The sequence below is a fragment of the Monodelphis domestica genome, chromosome 5 (assembly GCF_027887165.1).
Source record: "Monodelphis domestica isolate mMonDom1 chromosome 5, mMonDom1.pri, whole genome shotgun sequence".
In the NCBI taxonomy this organism is placed as follows: Eukaryota; Metazoa; Chordata; class Mammalia; order Didelphimorphia; family Didelphidae; genus Monodelphis; species Monodelphis domestica.
Window position 1 is genome coordinate 269,614,574 of NC_077231.1, and position 23,456 is coordinate 269,638,029.

The 23,456-nt window shown below is 37.9% G+C and overlaps 1 protein-coding gene across 1 annotated transcript in view; it reads left to right on the forward strand.

Annotated features, from left to right (window-relative positions):
* Window positions 1-21,125, forward strand: part of CUBN (cubilin) — a 299,720-nt gene extending 278,595 nt beyond the window's left edge. Inside the window, exons 60-67 of the mRNA XM_001377343.4 lie at window positions 3,599-3,807; window positions 11,648-11,810; window positions 12,259-12,464; window positions 13,194-13,341; window positions 15,469-15,650; window positions 17,639-17,804; window positions 19,084-19,319; window positions 20,643-21,125. Coding sequence (XP_001377380.2) covers window positions 3,599-3,807; window positions 11,648-11,810; window positions 12,259-12,464; window positions 13,194-13,341; window positions 15,469-15,650; window positions 17,639-17,804; window positions 19,084-19,319; window positions 20,643-20,750 — 1,418 coding nt within the window. The 3' untranslated portion in view covers window positions 20,751-21,125. The remainder of the gene's footprint in view (window positions 1-3,598; window positions 3,808-11,647; window positions 11,811-12,258; window positions 12,465-13,193; window positions 13,342-15,468; window positions 15,651-17,638; window positions 17,805-19,083; window positions 19,320-20,642) is intronic.
* The last annotated feature ends 2,331 nt before the right edge of the window (window positions 21,126-23,456 follow it).

Sequence of the window (23,456 nt, forward strand, 5' to 3'; positions counted from 1 at the left end):
CCATCTTGTGAAGACATTCCTTTTCCTAGAGAAGCGCCTGGTTCTCTCCTGAAGGCTGACATTGGATGTGGGTCCCAAGGTCATTGCAGGGCTGAACCCTCTGACACCTGCTGCCTGATGAAGCGCTGATGGATGGAGGCTGTCGGGATGCTCGATACATGTTGGGTAACTAGACAGAGCCTGGATTGATGGCTCTACATGTGCCACTATGTCAAGGTGAAGACGTATCTTGTGTCAACCAGGAAGTACTGAAATGTGCATTATTTTCCTAAATGATGAGCTGACTTTCCCCTAGTCACAGCTTCCCTTCTCCCCCTGCCTCCTTCAGCCTGCCACCAACATCTTGATGTTGCCCAAACATCAGTTGTGGCAGGCTGTAGCCCTGAAAATACAAAATCATCGTCCCCGGCTCTTTGATTCATCCTTATTTATACTTTTGCCCCAGTGGAATAAATATGGACATTTCCGTTTTTCATTTAGAGACAGTGACTGAATCTAAACTTGAAAACTGAACTGGACAATTAGAGCAATTTTTAATAATCCCTTAGCTTTGGTCTTAGTAAAGAGCTGTAAGGGCCACGTAATTAGAGTTAATTGACTCACCCATTGTCACACAGTGAGGAAGTGTCTGAAGCCAGATTTGAATCCTGGTCCTCCTGACTCCAGATCTAGTGCTTTATCTGCTGTGCTACTTAGCTACCCCAGGGCAATTTTTTTTTAAAAAGCAAGAAACATCACTTTTGTTTCAATTACCTAAATGTTTCAGTTGAATATTTTCTCTTGGCCTAAATGAGCTAAAGATTGCTTAATTCTGCATATCTTTTTGAGGATGTGATTATTTCACAATTAAAAACACTTCAACAGTGAGCAAATTCCTAAATTATCCTCTCTCTACCTAAAGCAGAATATGTTGATTAGAGAACAGTTCTGATCATTAAGAAATAAGGCGCATATTTTGTGCCTTGATAGTAATAACAATAATAATAACTGAAATTAATAGAGGGCTTTAAGGTTTGCAAAGCACTGTTTATATTGTTTTCCTTTGAGCCTCACAACCCAACGAGGTAGTTGCTATAATTATCCTTTTTCTTTTTTCTTATAAATGAGAAAACTGAGCCTGAGAGGGTCAGTTAATTTGTCCAGGGTCACACAGCTTAGTAAGCATCAAAGGAAAGATTCAGTCACATCTTGCTGACTCCATATCTAACACTTTATCCCCTGTGACACCAAGCTGCCAGTAACCACTAATTAAGGTGTTTTTTTTTTTTAAACCCTTACCTTCCGTCTTGGAGTCAATACTGTGTATTGGCTCCAAGGCAGAAGAGTGGTAAGGGCTAGGCAATGGGGGTTAAGTGACTTGCCCAAGGTCACACAGCTAGGAAGTGGCGGAGGCCAGATTTGAACCTAGGACCTCCCATCTCTAGAACTGGCTCTTAATCCACTGAGCTACCCAGCTGCCCCCCACTAATTAAGGTTTAAAGAATATTTTTTTAACTATCTAAATTTATTTTTTAAAAATAAATCTTAAAAATTCTTTTTACATGTAATCAGGGATAAATAAAATATTAGAAAATAAAGCCTATTATATAAAATTATATAAAATAAAGCTTACTTAACTTTCGAAACTGAAGCATAATTGATCACTATTTGCCGGACATGAATTGCTTTGTAGGCAATCACTACCCAGAGCAGGACTCTTGGGGTCCTAGATAACCCATAGAAAAACCTCAGGTTCCCTGCTGCTGGACTGATTAGGACTCTGGCTCAGGTGGCCAGGACTTCTTCCTATATAAAGATTTGTGAGCAAGTTTATTGCACAACACTGGACCTAGCTTGGCTTCCTGAGCAAGGAGCTTGATCTGAGATACTGTCCAAGAATCTATCAAGGAGGCGGCCATCAGGAGCGGCTTCAGCTCCAGGAAATCACTGACTGTGCAAATACTGGGTAGTGTTACAGACTTAGAACCTTCTGACAGCACAGTTTAGCCCACTAAATGAGGCGCCTGCACCCCCACACCCCTTTGCCCAGCAGACATGGATTGGGTGTCCAGCCAGGGTGGGGGACGGGTTTATTTCCTTCCAGAAGCAGATTGTAAAATGTCAGTGCCCTCTAGTGTTAGTAGCCTCCCTTTTGCTGTTGGACAGATTTACTCTCCAGGAAGTGACTTAATTCTGCAGCTGGTTACAAGCTAAAAGTTTCATAGCCCATTGGCATTATAGGGCATTACCCGTATATGTTTTAACCCTAAAAAAGCCAGGGTCCTTTTAGGACGAATATGCTCTCTATAAATTTTTTGGCTTCTTCTCTAAATAAATCCATTCTTTGCTTTTTTCCTACCTGTGACATTTGCTTAGGTCATGGGCCAAGACACATCATTGCTCTTATTCTGCAAGCATATTGTTTATATATAAATGTGCACACATATTAGATATCATATAGTCATAACAAAATATATTACCTTGAACCTTCTCAGTTTTTATTTTGTAGTATAAAGCTGTGACTTCAAGAGGTATTTCATTGGTTTACATCATATAAGGTTACGCCATAACCTTAATAAACTCTCATCATTTTGCCTGGATTATTAATTTAATATTCCAATGGATCTGTAATATCATCAATATAAGTATTTTCTCCAGGGATACAGAGTGTAACTCATCTACAGCTTCTGGCTCTGGGTAGCTCGTGCACATGTCCTGTCTTAAATCTTCTACAGAGGCTCCATCCAATGATCTTGTGATTTCCTTTCTTCATCATGACGCCAGTCACCATGTGTGCAATCTTCCTCTTAGCCTTTCCATTAATGACACAGCTGGCCAGCCTCCTTTTCTGGGGAAATAATTTTGATGAGCTTAATCTACCTCTTCCATGCTTTTCATAATCAGGAAATTATCAAGTGATCAATCAATCCCTCTATCAAGGAATCGTGTGTGACCTTAGCACATATATGGGAGTTTCCTCATCAAGAATTGCCCTGAAAGTTGGCTTTTGCTTCAACAAAGTCAATGCTTTTTTGTAATAAACAAACAGCAAACACAGGAGACTCTCATATTCTTTGCACTTTTCAGTCAAACCCCTTTTTTTCACCAAGGGAAGTCAAATAAGCATGGATAAGTTAATTATAAGACATCCTAAATTGACTACAAACTAGCCTCCCAATCTTCTTACTCTCAGTGAGGGGAAGAGGACTGAGCCCATAACTCAGTGATCACCAGGTATTTTGATGAAATCATTTATTCTTAATATGGGTTTAGAAAAATCCTGCAGTACTTTATTACTTTTTAAAAATTCAAAAATAAAAAGATTATTGTGATCTGCCTCTCTAGTTAACCATGTTGGGGATGAAATAGGGAGCATGTGTATGACAATAAAGGAAAATCAGACTGGAATGAAAGCAAATTTAATTTTAACCCATTCCTAAACCAGTATAAATAATATCTCAGTCAAGAGTGGTGATGTTCATCAACAAGTGACAGAAAAATGACCCCAAAATTCATTTTCTTAAATTTAAAAAAAAAAGGAAAATAAGGACTATCATCTCCTTTATATATTTGTTTTCTTGGGTAAGTGATAGAGTTTCTTTCCTTTTTTTATACCCAGGACCTCAGCATGGCTGTGGAGGTTATCTGACAAATTCAAGTTTCACCTTCGCTTCTCCCGATTCTAATGCTGATGGCAAATACGACAAGAACTTAAACTGCGTGTGGGTCATAGCAGCCCCTGTCAACAAAGTAATCAATTTGACCTTTACGACATTCTTTCTGGAAGGACAGTCTTCTTTTCGAGGATGCATTTATGATTATGTAAAGGTACGGAAATCAGGTTTTTAATGAGATGCTACTAATCACAGCCTCCAATTGCAGGATGCCTCATTAAACTGCATAGAGTGCCCCACTGAAAGATTACCAGTAAACTGAATTCTTATAAAATAATTTATTTTCCAATTGGTGTAGACGCCAACTTCAGAGATTTCTTGTCTTTACTTCTTGAACTTTAATTAGTTTTGTTTAAAAGCAGGAAGTTGGAGATGTGTAACTAGAGTCCCATATATGCCTAATCAGGTGTTGACTACAATCTTCTCCGTGAGAGTAGCAGTGGAAAATGCAAGGTCTGACATAAAGGGTCAACCCCTTAGAAACTCCTTAAGTTGATCAGATTTCCCTTATCAATGCTGCATGTTAATAACTCAGAGCTTTCCTTCTCATGACCAAGATCCTTGAAGTTGGAATCAGAGGACCTGAATTCAAGGTCTGGCTCTGCTACTCACTTTTGCGAACTTGGGCAAATCATTTACCCTTTCTTAGTCTCTATTTTTCACCTATAAAATGAGAGGTTTGAAATAGATAACCGATAAAGTTCTTGTCATCTTTCATTTTATGGTCCTGTGGACCCTACAGGATAGGCAACGGAAGTGTTACTAATAACCATTTTATAAACGAGGAAACAGACTCAGAGAGTCACATGATTTAGCTATAGTCATCCAGAAAATATCAAAATTGTGCTTTAGAATATAGGAAATACAAGAGAAAATATAATATTGGATTGCATAGTCAATATGTGCCATATATTGTGTAGTAGTCAAGGAAGATGGAGATGAAGAGTCTCTGGACTTGGCACAGTAGTCCTTGGTGACCTTTAGAAGGTAGTTTCATCAGAGCCAAGATCAGAAGCCAGATCAGAGAAGGCTAAAGAGAGACTGCACATCTCAGGCTGCTTGGGTTTTTAATTCTAACAATGAGACCGAAGAATCAAGGCTAAATTGTAAGGCTGACCAATATATGTCATTATAGAATAGATTACTAAGGGATAATGTGGAATCTCCTCTTAGGTCTTTAAAATAAAACAAAATAGGTACTAATTTCATTAAAGTTGCTAATAGTATAGTTCTGCTTGTAAACAGAAGAGCTGAGTAGTTATATTATCAAGCTCCGTGATGCCGCAATATCATTAAAACTAGCAGTGAGAGACCCAAAAGAATTGCCTGAAGTACTTATTAACAGAAACTGCCATTTCAAATCTAAGAAATTACTTTTGATTCCAAGTGGTTTTTGTTCTTAATAAGAACTATAAAGAGGCCTTGTCTTGCTTTACATATTAGTGCCAATGGCAAGAATGGGAATAGTTTCCTTTTCTCCAAATCTTCAGTTCCTTTCAATTCCTTATTTCTTTCAGTAGCACCACTCCTTCCCTGGTCACCCTGACAGGGACCTTTGGAGTTGTCCCTGACTCATCCCTCATTATCATTCCATATTTCATACACAAAATCCCTTGGATAATTCCTTTGGAAAGTTTATCACAACCACCACTTCTTTGCCATTTCTGCCATGATTACTCATATACAAAGTCCTCATCCTTCAATTTTGAATTTTTGTAATAGCCACTTAGATGATCCCCCATTTAGAATTAATCATGCAAACCACAACTAGATTAATCTTTTAAAAATGATTAGTCATGTCATTCCTCTGCCCACATTTTTATTGATTTCCCCACTTTAGACTACAGAAAGTCAAAATTATTTCATCTGACTTTGAAGTCTCTCTGAAAACTGATCTCACTCTGCCTGTCCAACTATTTAAATAATAATAAATGGTACTTAAATGTCTTCTTGTATAGAGCATTATGCCACCTTTTAGAGGAGATACAAAGTTTAGATAACACATAATTCCTCCTCTCCTAGAACTTACAGCTCAGTAGAGGGAGAAGATGCCAGCACAGAGAGCTATAATAAACAATATTGGAGGTATACTTTAAAGAGTTACAAAACACACTGGTATAATAGATATGAGCGTGAAGCTAACTAGTAACCAAGATGATGATAGCTTTCTAGAGAAAGTAATATTTGAATTAAGTTTTACTGGATAGGTAAGATCTTAATTGACAAAAAGAGAAAAAAGATATTCTAGGCATGAACTGAGGCAGAGAGGCTTTAAAGCATAGTGAGTATATTAGAGGCAGAACATAGTCCAGTTTTTCTGAAAAATAGAGTGTGGAAGGGGGTGATATAATATGAGAATGGAAAGAAAGGATGATGTTTTATCATTGGGACTTTGATTTTGGAGAAAGGGAATTTGAACTTTAATCAATAGATAAAAGTGTTCCTAAGAGATAGTAAAGCAAAGGAGTAATGATCTATTCACTAAGAATGGTAAAATTCTGGAAAAAGATATGAAGGATGAATTTGCCAAGGAGAGAATGAAGACTAATTGAGCATTTAGAAAGTTAGTCTAGGTGGTAAAAGGCCTTTCTGAGTGGTCAGAGTGGAAACAGAGGAGAGAATGAGTGTAAAAGATGATATGAAGATGAAGTCAACTGAACTTGGTTTTCCAAAGGGGAACTATTTGCTTAAGGTAGGAATGAGATGTGGTATCATGATTATAAGGACCAAACTTGAGTCACTGGCCTTTCTGGTCCTAGGAAGATAGGTATAGCAGAGAAATACATGCATGAAATAATAACATAGACCTATCCTTTCACCACTATTGTGAATTATGTGGACCACATAAAACTAGGCAGGAAGGAAGGTAGAACCCATCATTAGGAAATATTGATCGATATCCTCTCCAGGAGCAGTTATTTCTTTTTTTCTTTTTTTTTTTGAAATTTTTATTTAATTAATTGATTTAGAATATTTTCCCATGGTTACAAGATTCACATTCTCTTCCTCCCTTCCTTCCCCAACCCCCCTCCCATAGCTGATGAGCAATTCCACTGGGTTTTACATGGTTTTATATCAAGACCTATTTCCACATTATTAATATTTGCACTAGGGTGATCACTTAGTCTATATCCCCAGTCATATCCCCATCGACCCATGTGATCAAGCAGTTGTTTTTATTCTATGTTTCTACTCCCACAGTTCTTCCTCTGGATGTGAAGAACATTCTTTCTCATAAGTCCCTCAGAATTGTCTGGGATCATTGCATTAACACTAATGGAGAAGTCCATTATGTTCAATTGTACCACAGTATCAGTCTCTGTGTTCAATGTTCTTCTGGTTTTGCTCCTTTCGCTCTGCATCAATTCCTAGAGGTCGTTCCAGTTCACATGGAATCCCTCCAGTTCATTATTTCTTTGAGCACAATAGTATTCCATCACTAGCAGATATCACAATTTGTTCAGCCATTCCCCAATTGAAGGGCATCCCTTCATTTTCCAATTTTTTTTTTGCCACCACAAAGAGCGCAGCTATTAATTTTCTTGTACAAGTCTTTTTCCTTATTATCTCTTTGGGGTACAAACCTAGCAGTGCTATGGCTGGATCAAAGGGCAGATAGACTTTTAGTGCCCTTTGGGCATAGTTTCAAATTGCCTGCCAGAATGGTTGGATCAATTCACAACTCCACTAGCAATGTATTAATGTTCCAATTTTGCCACATGCCCATGTGGAATCATTTCTTAATGGTTTAGTTGCCCAAGTATAAGTGCATTATTCATTTTTTATTAGAACCTGTCCTACGATCTAAGTCTCATAAGCTAGAGTACTTGCAAGGGAACTTCAAGTTCCTTGCAAGTTCCTTCAAAAGGAGGAAGAGATTTTATTCAATATTTCATAAATATTAAGTGCCTACTATGAGTGAGGCATTATGCTAAATTCCAGGAATACAAATAAGAAAAAGAAAAAAAATCATCTGCTTTCTGACATCTTACAATCAGATGGAAAAAGACAACAACAAAGGGATCTGGAAATCACTGGAGAAGGCAACACCAGAGAGTTCCCAGTATGTGGTAACATCTTGTTTCATGGAGTTCAAACCAAGTGGAGCTATAGAAAGAAAGTTGAATGTACATAAAAAAAATTTGCATCCTCCCCTATATAAAAGAAAGCTTGGGGGAAAATTAATGTGTACGATACACTCCAGCCCTTTAGTTAGAGAGGAGAGGATCCTGAAGGAGTTGGAAAGGCATTAAGTTTCCTAAGGAAGATTTGAAGCGATCAGCTTATCCTGGGAGAGACATTTTGGAAAAGAAGTTGGAAAGTCTAGATCCTGCCATCTCTAAAGAAAAGCTTTGGGAGGAATTTAGTGTTCTTGTTCTATGAAATTCAAACTATCAGAGCTGTTTATGAAGATGAGAACCAAGTACCCAATGGTTTCCCTAGGTGGAAGTGTGAGCCAAGGAGATTTTGTGAGACTATGCTTTTGAAAAAATATTGTACCCCAGTCCAATCATTTATTTCCTTTGCAACTAGGAAAGTCCTACTCCTTTGCCTAATGGCATAGACACAATGATGGTGTCTCAAAGTCTGTTCCAAAAGTATACAAATTCTGCTAGATCCTACCATGCTGGGAAATATGATCACTAATATGACCCCTGTTTCAGTTGTCTGAGAATCAGTTTTAGTAAAGAGTGACACCACCTTTATGGTGACTTCTTTTAGTCACAGTAACTTATGAAATCATCTCTGTTACTAGAGGTCAGCAGGAAGGACAGGAAGAACCCAAGAAAAATGATGGTTGAAATCTTATACCCACCACAGTGTTTTTCAAGTTCCTACTGTGTTTACACAGTAGGAACTTGAAAAATACTGAGTAAATTGGATCTATGGGGAAAAGAGGGAAAATGTAAATTTGTAAAAGTTATAAACTGTGTCTTTATCAGGAAACATAACAGTGGGATAATAAAGTCCCATGAGCATTTGAATCTTTTAAATCTCACATGTAGCAAAGAATTTTTTCAAGATTTGAATGGTCAAGATTGTCTTCATAAAAAATAAAAGGTTTTTTTATCTTTATAAAAATGTTTTAAAACGAAGATGAGTCACTTCCTAGGATTGTTAGTTAAGAACTTTGTAAATTTTAAACCACTGTGTAACTGTTGTAAATTGTTTTGTTATTTTCAGGAAGTAGCAGAAGTAGTCTTTTCAGGGGTACTCCTCATTGCAGAGAGTAATTCTCTTATATTGTGCTGCTTTTCTGGAAGATAATAATAATGAATAACTATTGACATTAAAACTAACACTTTAAGGTTTGCACAGCTCTTTACATATCTGTCTTATATAGCATGATCAAAACATTTGTGAGAAAAGCTAATATTCTTTAACTATAATCTTTATGGTCATATCCAAGTCAGTGCAGTGCAGCTCACCTATTCACATATAAATACATTAGAATGGTTTTTGAGATAGCTGATTTTTAGAGTTATTGAGAAAACTGGCTTCTTTTGAATTATTTATTGCAGTGAGTAAATACTCTTCAAATAAAATAGCATTCCTTTTTAGCTTTCAACCTTCCCCTTCCACATTACTGGTATAAAAAGTCTTGAAAGTCTTTCAGAAATTCCACAAAACTTTTAGGAATGAAATTATTAATACTACAGGTTAAATTGTATACACATTGGACCTTTCAAAATTAAATATTCAACATCTGTAAATTCTCCAAGTAATAGCAATATTCGTTGTGTAAGTTAAATTAAGGATTTGACTAAATACGTAAGAATTCTAAAATAATATGGTTGTCACTGATTTAAAACATTATAGCTCAAGGCAAAATGACTTTTAATAGCTTTATTTACAAAAGGGTGGAAAGAGTGAAAGTAGAGAAATGCAAAAGAGGGTAGAGACTATGTCTACCCTATCACACTAAATATTGCTCTGGTGCTTGGCTCAGCCTGGCAGGGTTTGTTAATCCTTAACCAGAGGACCCAGAGTTCCGCCCACATAGCCTCCTCCAAGAAGGGAATGCTTCTCTGAAACTAATCTCTCTCTGGACACAGGAAAGGAAGGCCAGCTATTCTCCCAAAAGGCAGTCCCTGTCCCAAGTAACCTCCATGAGGAAGGTCACCAGTTGAAGATGACTACCAAAGACAGTAACAACAACTCCCTCAGCCAAAGAAGTTCAGGACTTTTATAGTCCTTTCCTGTCCCTTCCCTTCTTCACAGTGGCCAATCACAGCTTCCAAATTGCCTAGCACTGCCCAGGGGGCAGCGTCTGTGGGATCCACCTCTCATCCTCTGAAGGTGTCAGCTTTTTATCATGGGATTCACACAAGTTTCTGAATTGTTGGATTAAAAGGGTAGAACTCTCCTAGTACGTGACTTGTGAATTCTCTTACTTGGCAACAAAGTGTTAAGTAGGTGTGTTTTCAGTTTTGATTGATCAATTTAAAAGTTGCTGATGCTAGACAAAGAAAGTCTGATTCACACTTCACAGTTGCGTCATTATTACAGTGTATCAGTCCTTCAAAGATTCATGATTTCCTTCATTTGGATCTTCCCTTTTACTAGCTTACTAGCATGGAACTTAACCCTAACCCTTTTCCTCTTAGATGAAGGTCTTCATGAGTTGCTTGACTGAAAAAATTCATTATTGTTTTGTCAACATGATGATGTGACCATCCAAATTCTGCAAGGCAAGGCAAGGGGAATTATGTGGCTCAGAGGATAAGTTCAATGAGGTCAGGGGACCATCATTACCTTACCAAGAAGCATTCTTTTTATAACACCCTCAGTGTTTGCATGAAGACCTCGAATGAGGGGGAATCCAGAACCTTTCTAGAAACCACTTCTTCTGGAGACCTCAAACTGATAAGAAGTATTTGCCTCACATTGAGCCTGAATCTGCCTCTTTGTAACTTTCAGCCATTATAGCTAGTTCTGCCTTCTGGGGTCAAACAAGAAAATTCTCTGTGTTCATTAGGAACACAGTAACATGCCATCTAGTGATGAAGCTACTTATTTCTACTTTAAGCTTGGTGGTTTTATTTTTTTTTCCTCTTTCTGCTCCATTAATTTAGCAAACTTTTGCTAAGTGTCTATTTTATTTTGCACTTTAGTGTCCTATTATAGCACTTGCCACATAAGTAGCAATTGCTTTGCTCTGAGATCCCTGAAACACCTGATAGCTTTCATTTAAAACTTATAAGATACATTTCACCCCTCAAACAAAAATGCCAGCATCCATTTGTTTAGTAATACCATGAAGAAAGAGAAAGAATTCTGGATTGAATGTTAGGAGATAGATTGTCTTCAATAGCATTTTTATCTCACCTTTTCTCTACCCTGATGAAACTATGTGTATATTCAAACCTATGAGTGTAGTCATCTCTATATCTGTATACAAATTCCATTCATTTCCTTTAGTTTTCTATTGATTTTTTAAAAAATAGAACAATTAAAAAGGCAAGGATGCTGAAAACTCAATTTAGACATCTGATTTCTCTGCATATCCTTTTAAATCCAATTTATAAGTTTAATTTATGAAGCATCTTCCTAGCTGTGCTGTGCTGGACACTGATGGTGCCCTCATTACAAATGATCAATACCCTGGCCTCATTGAACTTATGGCATAGATCAGTATCACAGCAACTACTGAGAGTCAGTATGGTCTGGTAGTTAGAGCATTGGACTAAGTGTCAGGAAGACCTGGGTTCAAATCACATCTTAAGCAGTGTGATTCTGGCCTCCTTGGGACAGCAACTTCCTTAGCTATAAAATGAGGAGATTGGACTCAGTGGTGTCTAAAGTCCTTTCCAGTTCTAGCCCTTTGATCCTGCAATCGATGCCTTGATTGAACAAGAAGTGATGATGCAACTGATAGAATTGTCCCTTGGTCTTTCTGCTATGAGACCAAATCTTGGAGCATTTCAAAGCAGACGAAGACCAAGAAGCCTCAGGATACCTGAGCAAGTAATCAGCTCTTTTGTCTTTTACAGGTGTATGATGGTGATAGTGAAAATGCCGATTTGGTGGGCACATTTTGTGGTTCCACTCTACCTGCTCCTTTTATCTCTAGAGGCAACTTCCTTACAATTAAATTTGTCAGTGATTATTTTGTAGAAATGGAAGGATTCAATGTGACATATGCCACCTTGGACTGTAAGTACTTGCAAGGGATCTAAAATATTGCTAAACAAAAATTCCTTCAATCAAGTATATCTAGAATACCCTGACTCCATAGAAGTTCAGATTCTCCATAATACAAACAGAACACCTAACCTACCCTAAGAAGCCTGGTCTCCTTTGTCCATTAAAACTGGAGCCGGTCCATTAGCCCAAATATAAAATTGTGGATTAGTCCCTCAAGGGCAGCAGCTTTTAAGGAAGGTCCTTACAGGATGGTGCTTATCATTGGGATTAGACAGCCTGAGTTTTCACCTATCTATTAGGTTCCACTACCTATTAGTTGCGTGTCCTTGGACCAGTCTTTTCCTACCTTTGGGCTTCAAGTTTACTCATCTATAAAACAGAGATAATAATGTGAGGATCAGACAGGATCCAGTATAGGGAAACACTTTATAAACTATTATTTCTCTCTCTGGCACAGTACCCTGCGGAGGAACATTCAATGCCACGTTGACCCCACAGACCGCCACTTCGCCTCATTCTCCAGATCCTCTTTTCCCACTGTCTGTTTGTACTTGGGTCATTGATGCACCTCCCCAGCAGCAAGTCAAACTGGTAATAGAGGCATTTCAGCTCCACTCTGAGGACTGCTCCCAGAATTACCTGCAAATTCAGGACTCCCCAGAGGTAATGATAGTCAGAGAACAACGAAATACCTTTCTCCTAATTCTGCATAACTGGCTCAAATTGAGTCCTACCAAAATTAGGGAGGGTAAGGAGGGATTCAGTAATTCAATAAACAATTATTAAGCACCTACTGTGTGCCAGGAACTGTGTTAAATTTGGGGGACACAAAAAGTGGCAAAAGATTCAGACCACACAATTGCGGAAGGCCCCTTTCATGCTTTCTGATTTTGTAGGTTTTAAATAATCATCTCATTTTACTTTTTACACTAGTCTCTATTTTATTGAACAACAATTTAGAGGAAGTTTTGCCTTGTCGGTGGGGCCCATGATGAAGGTTCATATAAAATTTCACTCTCTAGCGAACAGTGGGGTCACAACGTGTGATTTTTATTTATGAAGTGAATTTACATATGTTTCTATATTCATGCAGTTAAGCAAACATTATTATGATTTCAATCTTCCATGAAACCATTCATATCAACTCTCACACATTTTTTTGACTACCATGGAGAGGCACTGTTATGAAATGAAAAAAAATCATCATTATTTTCTTCCTTCCATGCATAAATTGTTAATCTTCCTGAGTGAATAGGAAGAGTAAGCCATGACCACTCCATGCCTCGTTTTAAGTTCTTTCATGTTGAGCATCAGAACTGATTTTTGGCAGAATGTTTAAATAATATTTTAATATGTAATTTGAACACTGACTCTGCATCCATTCTATTTCAGAATGATCAGAACCCTGTGCATAAATTTTGTAGAAATGATGCATCTGCTGTACCTGAATTTTATTCTTCTCATAGAACTGCTATTGTGGTTTTCAAAACACAAGAATTCCAGAGTGACAGTAAAGTCAGGTTTACCTATCAAGTCGCAGGTGAGTAGCGAAACATTCTTTTGTTTTCATATAATTTACTTTGATTTTTACTGTTTTTATTACCATTGATTCCATTAAGTACATATGTTCCTGTTACTAGTGATATGAACTCAGACAGGGTGAATGGGCTTCTCTATGAGACCAGGTTACAAATGAAGATACTATAAAACCTATTTTAAGCACCTACTGTGTCAGACTCTATGCTAAGCACTGGAGATACAAAGAAATGAAAACAAAACAAAACAAAACAGTCTCTGCTCCCAAGGACCTCACAGTCTAATGGGAAGGACATCATTCAAACAACAACATACAAATAAGATATAGATAGGCTAAATGGGTGATAATTTTAGAGGGAAGGCACTGTTCCTGTCAAAGGGAATTTGGAAAGAAAATTTGATTTAAAAAAAATTTTTTAGTATTGGACATTAATTTTTTAATCTGAAAATTTTATTTAATTAATTCATTTAGAATATTTTTCCATGGTTACAAGATTCATGTTTTTTTCCTTCCCCTTCCCACAATCCCTTCCCATATGTGAGGAGCAATTCCACTGGGTTTTACTTGTGTCATTGATCAAGACCTATTTCTATATTGTTGATGTTTGCACTAGGGTAATTATTTAGAGTCTGTATCCCCAATTATATCCCCATCGACTCATGTGATCAAGAAGTTGTTTTTCTTCTGTGTTTCTACTCCCACAGTTCTTTCCCTGGATGTGGATAGTGTTTTTTCTCATGAGTCCCTCAAAATTGCCCTGGATCATTGCATTGCTACTAGTAGAGAAGTCCAATTCATTAATTAGATTGTGCCACACTGTTTCAGTCTCTGTGTATAATGTTCTGGTTCTGTTCCTTTCACTCTGCATCAGTTCCTGGAGGTCATTCCAGTTCACATGGAATTACTCCAGTTCATTATTCCTTTGAGCACAATAGTATTCCATCACCAACATATACCATAATTTGTTCAGTCATTCCCCAATTGAAGGGCACCCCTTCATTTTCCAATTTTTTTTTTGCCACCACAAAGAGCGCAGCTATGAATATTCTTGTACATGTCTTTTTCCTTATTATCTCTTTGGGGTATAAACCCAGCAGTGCTTTGACTGGATCAAAAGGCAGTCTTTTAGCACCCTTTGGGCATAGTTCCAAATTGCCTTCCAGAATGGTTGGATCAATTCACAACTCCACCAGCAATGAATTAATGTCCCAACTTTGCCACATCCCCTCTAGCATTCATTACTTTCCTTTGCTGTCATGTTAGCCAATCTGCTAGGTGTGAGGTGATACCTCAGAGTTGTTTTGATTTGCATCTCTCTGATTACAAGAGATTTAGAACACTTCTTCATGTGCTTATTAATAGTTTTGATTTCTTTATCTGAAAATTGCCTATTAATAGGAAAGAAAATTTAAAAAAATAAAGGGAATTAAGAAAGACTCCTTACAGGAGGTAGAATTTTACTTGAGAGTGAAAGGAAGACAGAGAAGCCAGGAGATGGAAATGGGGAAGGAGAGTCTTCCAGGCACATTTGACAGCCAGTGAAAAGGTAGCGTCCAAAGATGGAAAGTCTTATTCAAGCAACATCAAGGAGAGGAAATGAAAATTTATTTTTAGTCTAATTGACTGAGTATTGTTTCCAACCTGGGTCTTTAGTAATAAATACATTTTACTTCTCTAGTTTATAAATGTAAATGATGCTGTTGAGATCTTGAACAATTTATTTAAGGCAGTGAAAACAAAGCCTATTCACAGATGATGTGATCAGGCCATTCTTGGTTTGGATAAACCTAAAATAGTTCATGATGAAAACAAACAACTTTTGTTTAGACTTCTGGATTCAGCTGCAAAAAAACATAATCAACAAAAAGTTTTCAGTTAATCAGAACTAAACAATTTTCAAAGAGGATTAAAAGCAGTTAGTTTTCTTGTGATATCCAGAATGTCATCTGATTTAGCGTTGGAATAATCAGCAAAGGGGAGAGAATGGCAGAACCTCAGGTACTCTGCCTCCTGCTAATTAATATTAGCTACTTAATATTCCTTGAATAAGAAATGAAAGAGAAACAAAGTGACCTTATGACTGCAATGAAAATGCTGTGTTTTTCCTTCTTCCCTCCCCATTCCATCAAGATTGTAACCGAGAATATAATCAAGCATTTGGCTATCTGAAGAGCCCCGGCTGGCCAGAGAACTATCCCCATGACTTGGACTGCTCCATCATTCTTAGAGCCCCACAGAACCACTCCATCACTCTCTTCTTCCACTCGTTCAGCGTGGACTCCACAAGCGAATGCAGAGACGACTTCCTAGAGGTAATTGACAACCAAGTTTAATCGAGTAAAAAACTGTAAAAACTTATTCTCGAGGGATGCAGTAGATGGAGAAACCAGCCTGAAGTCAGGAGCTCTTCCCAAATTCAAATTCTGCCTCAGACCCGTACTGGGTGACTTTGGGCAAGTCACTTAGCCTTATTACCTGGTTTTCCTCATCCATAAAATGATCCGGGGAAGGAAATGGCAAGATAGTTTCGTACCTTTGCCAAGAAAACCCCCAAAGAGGTCATGAAGAGCGAGCGAGGCAAGTCTAAAAAATGACTCAACAAAAATGTCAACGTGAAAGGTCATTTGAAATCAGTAATTCCTCCCACACCCCAAAGGGCCACAAACAATAATATATGATACGAGACAATACAATACAATACAGTATAATATAATAATATAATATAGCTTTCTAATAGGCTAGAGAGGGATACTTTTCATTAGGTATTATTCTAAAAGGAAAATGGAGCTGATTCCAGGTAACTGGACCTGAGCCTCGAAGGAGGAAATGTGTGTGGTGGAACATCGCTGAAGATCAAATGAATTGACCTGCCGCTTATAACAGTCAGCGCTGCAGCGCTTTGCTCCATGGGAGTGCGTGACTTGCTTTAAGTTTTATTCTATAAAATATATCTTAAATGCAGTGAGTAATATTTGACACATCGTTGCCTCAAATGCCTAGTAATACAGTCTTAGCAATGTTTCCTTCAGGTAATGCAGTATACATTCCATCTAAAGTGGCTTCCGAGTTGTCTTGTGACAAGCATTTATTAAGCGCCATGTCCGCGCGGGCAATTCCGCTCCTTAGATTGCTATCTGCTGTCAGCGGAGGGAGATTACTGTAGGTCCTACAGTGGCCTTGGAGAGCCACAGAGTCTGCTCTTTACGTGCGGTTTGCTGGCTTAGCGAAGACACCATCCGGCGACGTTCTGACAAACCGAGTTTCCGGTTTTCTCCACGCACATAAACTGCATCCGGCGGAAGAGAATCCTGAACTCGCGGCTCCATTTTCTTACCCACTATGTGGCCGAGGGCCCTTTCTTTCTCCCCTCCATCAAACGGGGATGACGCTGTCCTCCCACAAGGTGGAGAGAGAGAGGGAGGGAGGGAAGGAGACGGAAGTGGTTCCTCCTGGAGACAGGACTTCTAAGACTGGATGCACCATTCACCAGCAGGGCCGGATGTGATTGTTAGCCCTCTCTTTACATAAAGTAGGTGGAGGCATTGTCGACAGAGGGGATGGCTGTCCCTCCTGGTGAGAGTAGGAGGAGACCCCCCCAAAAAAATCCACATCAAGTTTTTGGTCCTCACTTTGTGCCAGAATAGAAAAGGTGGATTTTCTATTCTTTTTTTCTTTAATGGAGTGTTTATAGTACTATATTGAAAAATATGTGGCCGGCCATAAGTTATATAGTATATAAGTTTCTAATTTTTTTTCTGCCATCCGCAGGCCTTTGTGTGTTGTCTGTGGCTTCTGCCAAGTTCCCCAAAAACTTCCCTTTAATTTCTTATCCCTTTAATTACTTATGTATAAGAAACAGTATATTGAAACCATGATGGGGAAAGTTGTGATGTGGAAGAGAGACATGCACTAAGCTTGGAATCATGATAATTGTTTTTCTTTTTTCATTCCTTACCTTCCATCTTGGAATTAATACTGATTCTAAGACTAGGCATTTGGAGTTAAGTGACTTGCCCAAGGTCACATAGCTAGAAGTGTCTGAGGTCAAATTTGAATCCAGAACCTCTTGCCTTAGGCCTGGCTCTCTATCCACTGAGGCACCCAGCTGCTCCTGATAATTGGGATTTAATAGCACATCTTCAAAGCACACTCTAGCTGAGTCAGCTCAGGCAGTTTGCTGAAACAGGAAAGTACAACTTTGTATGTATATGCCTCTTTCAAACTCCATTTATACGGATGCTCCTAGTGATAGAGGCATGAGGTAAAATATGATTTATATTAAAGAATTGCTTCTTTGCAGATAAGAAATGGGAATGATAGAAGCTCCCCACTACTTGGCAAGTACTGTGGTTCTCAGCTTCCCAATCCCATCTTCTCTAAAAATCATCTTCTGTATCTACGATTCAAGAGTGACGCTATCCACTCAAGTCATGGATATGAAATCCTGTGGACTTCATCCCCATTTGGTAAGCCATCAATTACTGGCTCTTCATGCTTTGTCAGTGATAAAGTAAGTCAGAAAATCTTAGAGTATTTCCTGGGAAAAGCAAATGACAAAGGTGAAGTAATATGTTTTTCAGTTATTTGTATAATGATTGAAGAAAGCAGAAGGATTAATAGTAGAAATCTAGGAACTCCTGTGTGGATTTTTTTCTTTTTATCTTTTTTATTTTGATTAGCAATGATTGTTCTCTCAGAAAAAAATGCACTTTTTAGAAAAATTCTAGTTATGAAAACATGTAAAGTATCATAAATATGCATGAATGTTTCACAATGATCATCCCTTCTGAAATAAGTTAGAAACTCAAAGTAGTGCAGTCATGGGTCATTATTTATCATTAAGTGCATTGTCAGATCTCAGGGATAGGAAAAGCTTTGTTAATAATTATTTATTCTGTTTTTATGTAACATCAAAGAGTGAAAGAATGTTGTCACACTATATAGTCATGCCATGATATGAGAAGGAACTACCTCTTTATTCCAAACATCAGAAAATTCCATAGGAAACATATTTTTATGAAGTAGAGAATGCCATATATGCTATGTGTCATAAATACAGATGGAGGGTAGGGATCTTTCCTAGACAGTCTCGGTACTGTAGGCAGCACATCATAGTTCTTTCATAAATAAATACTTTTTAAAAATAATTTTAATAAGCATTGATAACTTCAAAATTTTTGGTTTTTCAGTCCCGAGATTGTTACATAAGGTCAGCAGATAATGACTTTTTTAGTTTTAGCTTTATTTTATTTTCATAACAAATTTCCATTTAAGTTTTCCAAATATATGATTCATTGTCTCCTTCCCTTCTTTCCTCCCCTGTCCCAGAGTTGACAGTCACTTCAGTCTGGGTTGTACATGTCTTCAGATAATGATTTTTAAAAAGAAAGGGAGGCATTCCCTCACCTGCATTTTCAGAATTCCTTTTTTTTCTTTTTCATGCCCATCATGGCCTTTGTGCCACTGTGCGCCACCAGATCCACACTGCTAGAAACACACGTTGCGCCATTGGTCTTCATCTTTCTTTTCTTCTCACTTGTCCCTTCCTTTGGTTCTGGACTTCTCACTGGGGAACGGGGGCCTGGAAGTAGCTCCCTTTAGGGGCGAGAAGCTCCAGGGCAGATTCTCCAGGGACTCGCAGAAGCAAAGCCTTTTTATAGCTTCATACATTTCACGAGGAACTTTCATTCTGATCGCCTTTCCTCTGCTGAAATCTGACTCACCTCTGCCCACCTTTTCTTCCAGGCTGTGGCGGACCTCTCTATGGGGATGCCGGCTCTGTTACGAGTCCAGGCTACCCCGGGACCTACGGGAACAACACTCACTGCGAATGGACCCTCACTGCCCCTGCTGGAAGGACTCTCACAGTCACTTTTTATTTTGTCAGCATTGACGATCCCGGAAACTGTATCCAGAACTATCTGATTGTGTATGATGGGCCTGACGCCAGCTCTCCTTCCTCTGGACCCTACTGTGGAGCGGTGAGTGAAGCGGTCTGGGAGCCGAATGTACTCCTTTAGAACACGTTGTACAAGAACTAGAACTAGAAAAAGCAGAGCAGCAACATGGGAACCTGCGGGGGGGGGGGGGGGGGGGGGGCTGTGTCTTTCCATCTTGTAGGAACGAGCCCCCTCTAGAGGGCTTTCTGACAACAGCGTTAGCATGCTTTCACTTGCTGCATCTGAGTGAAGTAGCTCAGTAAGCTGTCTGCAGAAACATGGCGCCACCCACTGCACTGACGTCAAATGGCGGGAATATTTGGGCAGGAAATATCAGATAAACTAAAGCGATGCTGAGTGCGGAGTGCGCCGAACACTTGTTCAGTCATAGAGCTTGCTCTCCTCGGATCCGAATGCCATGAGAGGAGAGTGGGATGCCTGCTAGATCTGGGCTCAGCTCTGGGAGACATGTAGGAATTGGGATTCTTCCTCTGCCACTGAGCACAGCCAAAGCACTTCATGTCTTTGAGCTGGTTTCCAGCTGCTCTCTAAGGACCCTCCCGGCTCTGAAATCCTGGGATCATTCATTCAGTACTTACATTGTTCTAGAGTTTTCATACACGAAGACTGTGAGACAACATTCTTCCTTAACATACTTGCATGAAAGGTACTCGATGCCTAAAGAAAGATCATCCTTTTTTCACTTTATAAATCAAGTTGTGTTGCATTGGGTTAAATGCTGCATCACCAATAGCTTCAGATTTGGACAAGTAAAAAAAAGTATTAAAAAACTTACAAAAAGTGGACCAAATGAAAGCTAAGAAGTTGTCAGATAATTATTACGCCTAGAGATGAGTAATAAAGATAGGAATGAACATATAAGCAGTTCAAGACATATAAACCACATAGTATTGCATTGATGTATTAATGCAATAAAGAATATTTAACTGGAAATGATTCAGGACTCGTTCTACAGTTAAAAGTAGAGGCAATATAAAAAGACCAGAGGTCAGGAGAACCACTTGTCATTGATTCCATGTTTGACCTCTGATAAATTACTGTAAACCTTTAGGTCTTGGTTTTCTTATTTTCAGATTGAAGGAGTGAGGAAAGATAATCTCTCAAGGGTCTTTTGAGTTTTAACATACAAGACTTTTCTTCTCTCGCCACTTTGGGTCAGTGCAATCTCGCCCTTTCTGGACTGCTATATAGAGCTTATTATCCATGCTGCAGAACACGGCATAGGAAGGATTAGTGAAAATTGAATAGTCTGTCTATATAGTGCTTTTACTATGTGATCATTTCTAGGAAAATGCTTAAATTTGAGAAAAGTTAATTTCTTTCTTTTTTTCCCCCCAACTTTAGGATACAGAGATAGCACCATTTGTAGCCTCTTCTAATCGTGTCTTTATAATATTCCATGCCGACTATGCAGTTTCCCCATCAGCCTTCCGATTAACCTGGAGCAGTTAGAGTCCAGTGCCACTCTTTTTAGTTGGCACTTTGGTTCTACTGAAGAGATAATCAGTTCATAAAGTATTTGACAAAATGCTGCCAATGTAATAACTTAGAATTGAACATTATTTATTGTGAAATTTGGTTGTTGGGAACCACTTGTAGTCCCCCCCCCCCATGGGAAAATATTTGTGCACTATTGAACACAAAGCAAATCTCCCAGAGTTTTGGTTATGTTTCATTTTAAATTATGTTTCATAAATTAAAATGTCCCTTAAATGTTTATATGAAAGATGTGTGAAAATTGTTTTAGAAATGAAAAATAAAAAAGAATAGAAATGTTGCCATTAAAAATGTTAATTATGAGAAAATAAACATAACAGAATTTAACAATTGTGCTGTTTTAACTTTTTGATATTTACTACAACTTGCTAATTCATTATATGTAAACATATGTAGACATTGATGGGTTTTCCATCTTACTAATGGAGCAGCAATACATTTTTGTGTTGCAGCAGTAGGATTGCTAGTGTGTATGTTGTGGGGGGGAGTTTGGTGGGAGGCAGGGGGTCCCACACTCTTGAAAGCAGGGAACCCAGTAGATTCCCAAGAAAGCACAGAACCAGAGCAGGATGGCCCTGAATGGTTAAAAGGTAAGTAAGAGTTGTAGAAGTAGAATTTATGGTGTTCACAGCAGAAAAAAGTGGCAAAACAATAACTTGAATTCAAAGTACTTGGTCTTACCAAGGGAAAAGAAGATAAACAGTTAGGAATACAAATACACAGAAGTGAAGAGAAATGCAAAACAAAATAAAACAAATAGCAATAAATTATAATAAAACATGATTTATATGCAAATGAATCATATTGATCTCATTGATAGGATTGCAGAGATAACATAAAGATTAGACATCTTGTAGAAGAACACAAGTCAAAAACCTAATAATGCAAGATATAGTACAGAAAATCTGCTAGAAACTTCTGAATATAGAAAAAAAAATGCCATCAAAGGAATCCACAGATCATCCCAAGAAAAACAAACAAAAATCTCTATGTAGCAAATGTCAAGACACATTATGGTTAAATCAAACAATTTTAAAAAATAATAATTTATTTTCTCCCATTACATGTAAAAACAATTTTTAACTTTAATTTTTAAAAGTTTTGAGTTTCAAGTTCTCTCCCTTCTTTTCACTCTCATTTCTTCCCTGTCCCCCTACCCTCATGAAGTGGTAAGCAATCTGGTATAGATTTTACATGTGCAATCAGATAAAATATTTTTCTATATTAGTCATTTTGTGGAAGAGATAACTAAAAAAAAGAAAGAAAATGAAATATAGTATCTTCAATCTGCATTCAGACACCACCAGTTCTTTCTTAAAGGGCAGATGGCATTTTTTATCATGAGTCTGGGATTGTCTTGGATCACTGCATTGCTGAGAAAAACTAGATCATTCACAGTTGTTCATCAAGAAATATTGCTGTCACTGTGTAAAGTGTTCTTCTGGTTCTACTCACTTCACTTTGTATCAGTTCAGGTAAGTCTTCCCAGTAAATCAAGCAATTCTGATGATAAACAACAAATTCTGCAACGAACTACGCAAAATATCTTAAACTATAAAGAAAAGGACATCTAAATAACATTAGTATTTTGCATCCACCAGAAGCCACAGAAGGAAATGGAATAATGTATTCCAAAGAGCAAAGGAAGTCAAGATAGGTGGTATAGCCTACAATCCTAAGACTAATTATCAGGGGGAAAAGATAGTTGTTGAATAAGAGTAGTGAAGCATTGCCCCCCCCCCCAAATGATGCTAGCAGATTATTTGCTTCTTAAAACCCCACATGATAGAAATACAAAAAAAGCTAAATATAGCAACCAACAATGGTACAGATAATGAAATAAATTACCTCAGAAAAAAGGGAAACAAAAACAAAGAGACATCTATGGAGTTAAAAGCAGCAGCAGCAACAACAATAACAAGAAGATAAAAAGGAAACCACTAAGAAATTTCTTTCTTTTTAAAATTTCAAATTTGTTACATTAAATTTTCTTAATAAGTCCCTCCTTTTGTCCCTTCCCTACACTAGAGAAGGCATCATTTGACAAAAATAAATGGATATATAAAACTATGTCTTGCTTGCTTCTCTTTATCAATTCTTTCTCTGGAGGTGGGTATACACGTATTCTTCAAACAATATTTCTTTTGCTGTATATAATGTTCTCTTGGTTTTGCTCATTTCATTCTTCCTAATTCCATGTAGGTCTTTCCATGTTTTTTTAAATTAACCTTTTCCAGTTGTTTGCTACCACAAAGAAAGCTAATATAAATATTTCAAAACATATAGGTTCTTTTCCTTTGTCTCTGATCACCTTAGGAAATAATCCCAATAGTGGTTTTGATGGGTTGAGAGGTGTGATATGGAAATCACTTTAAAAGACTGATATATATTAATTTAAGGTCACCAAGGAATTCAGCTATGTAATTCCTAAATGAAAACTCAAGTCAGCAGTCAACCTTTTATGGAGTTTTTAATTACAAACAGGAGGAAGAAAGGTATTAGAGAGAGAGAGAGAGAGAGAGAGAGAGAGAGAGAGAGAGAGAGAGAGAGAGAGAGAGAGAGAGAGAGAGAGAGAGAGAGAGAGAGAGAGAGAGAGAGAGAGAGAGAGAGAGAGAGAGAGAGAGAGAGAAAGGGGAGAGAAGGGAATAGGGCTTAAATACC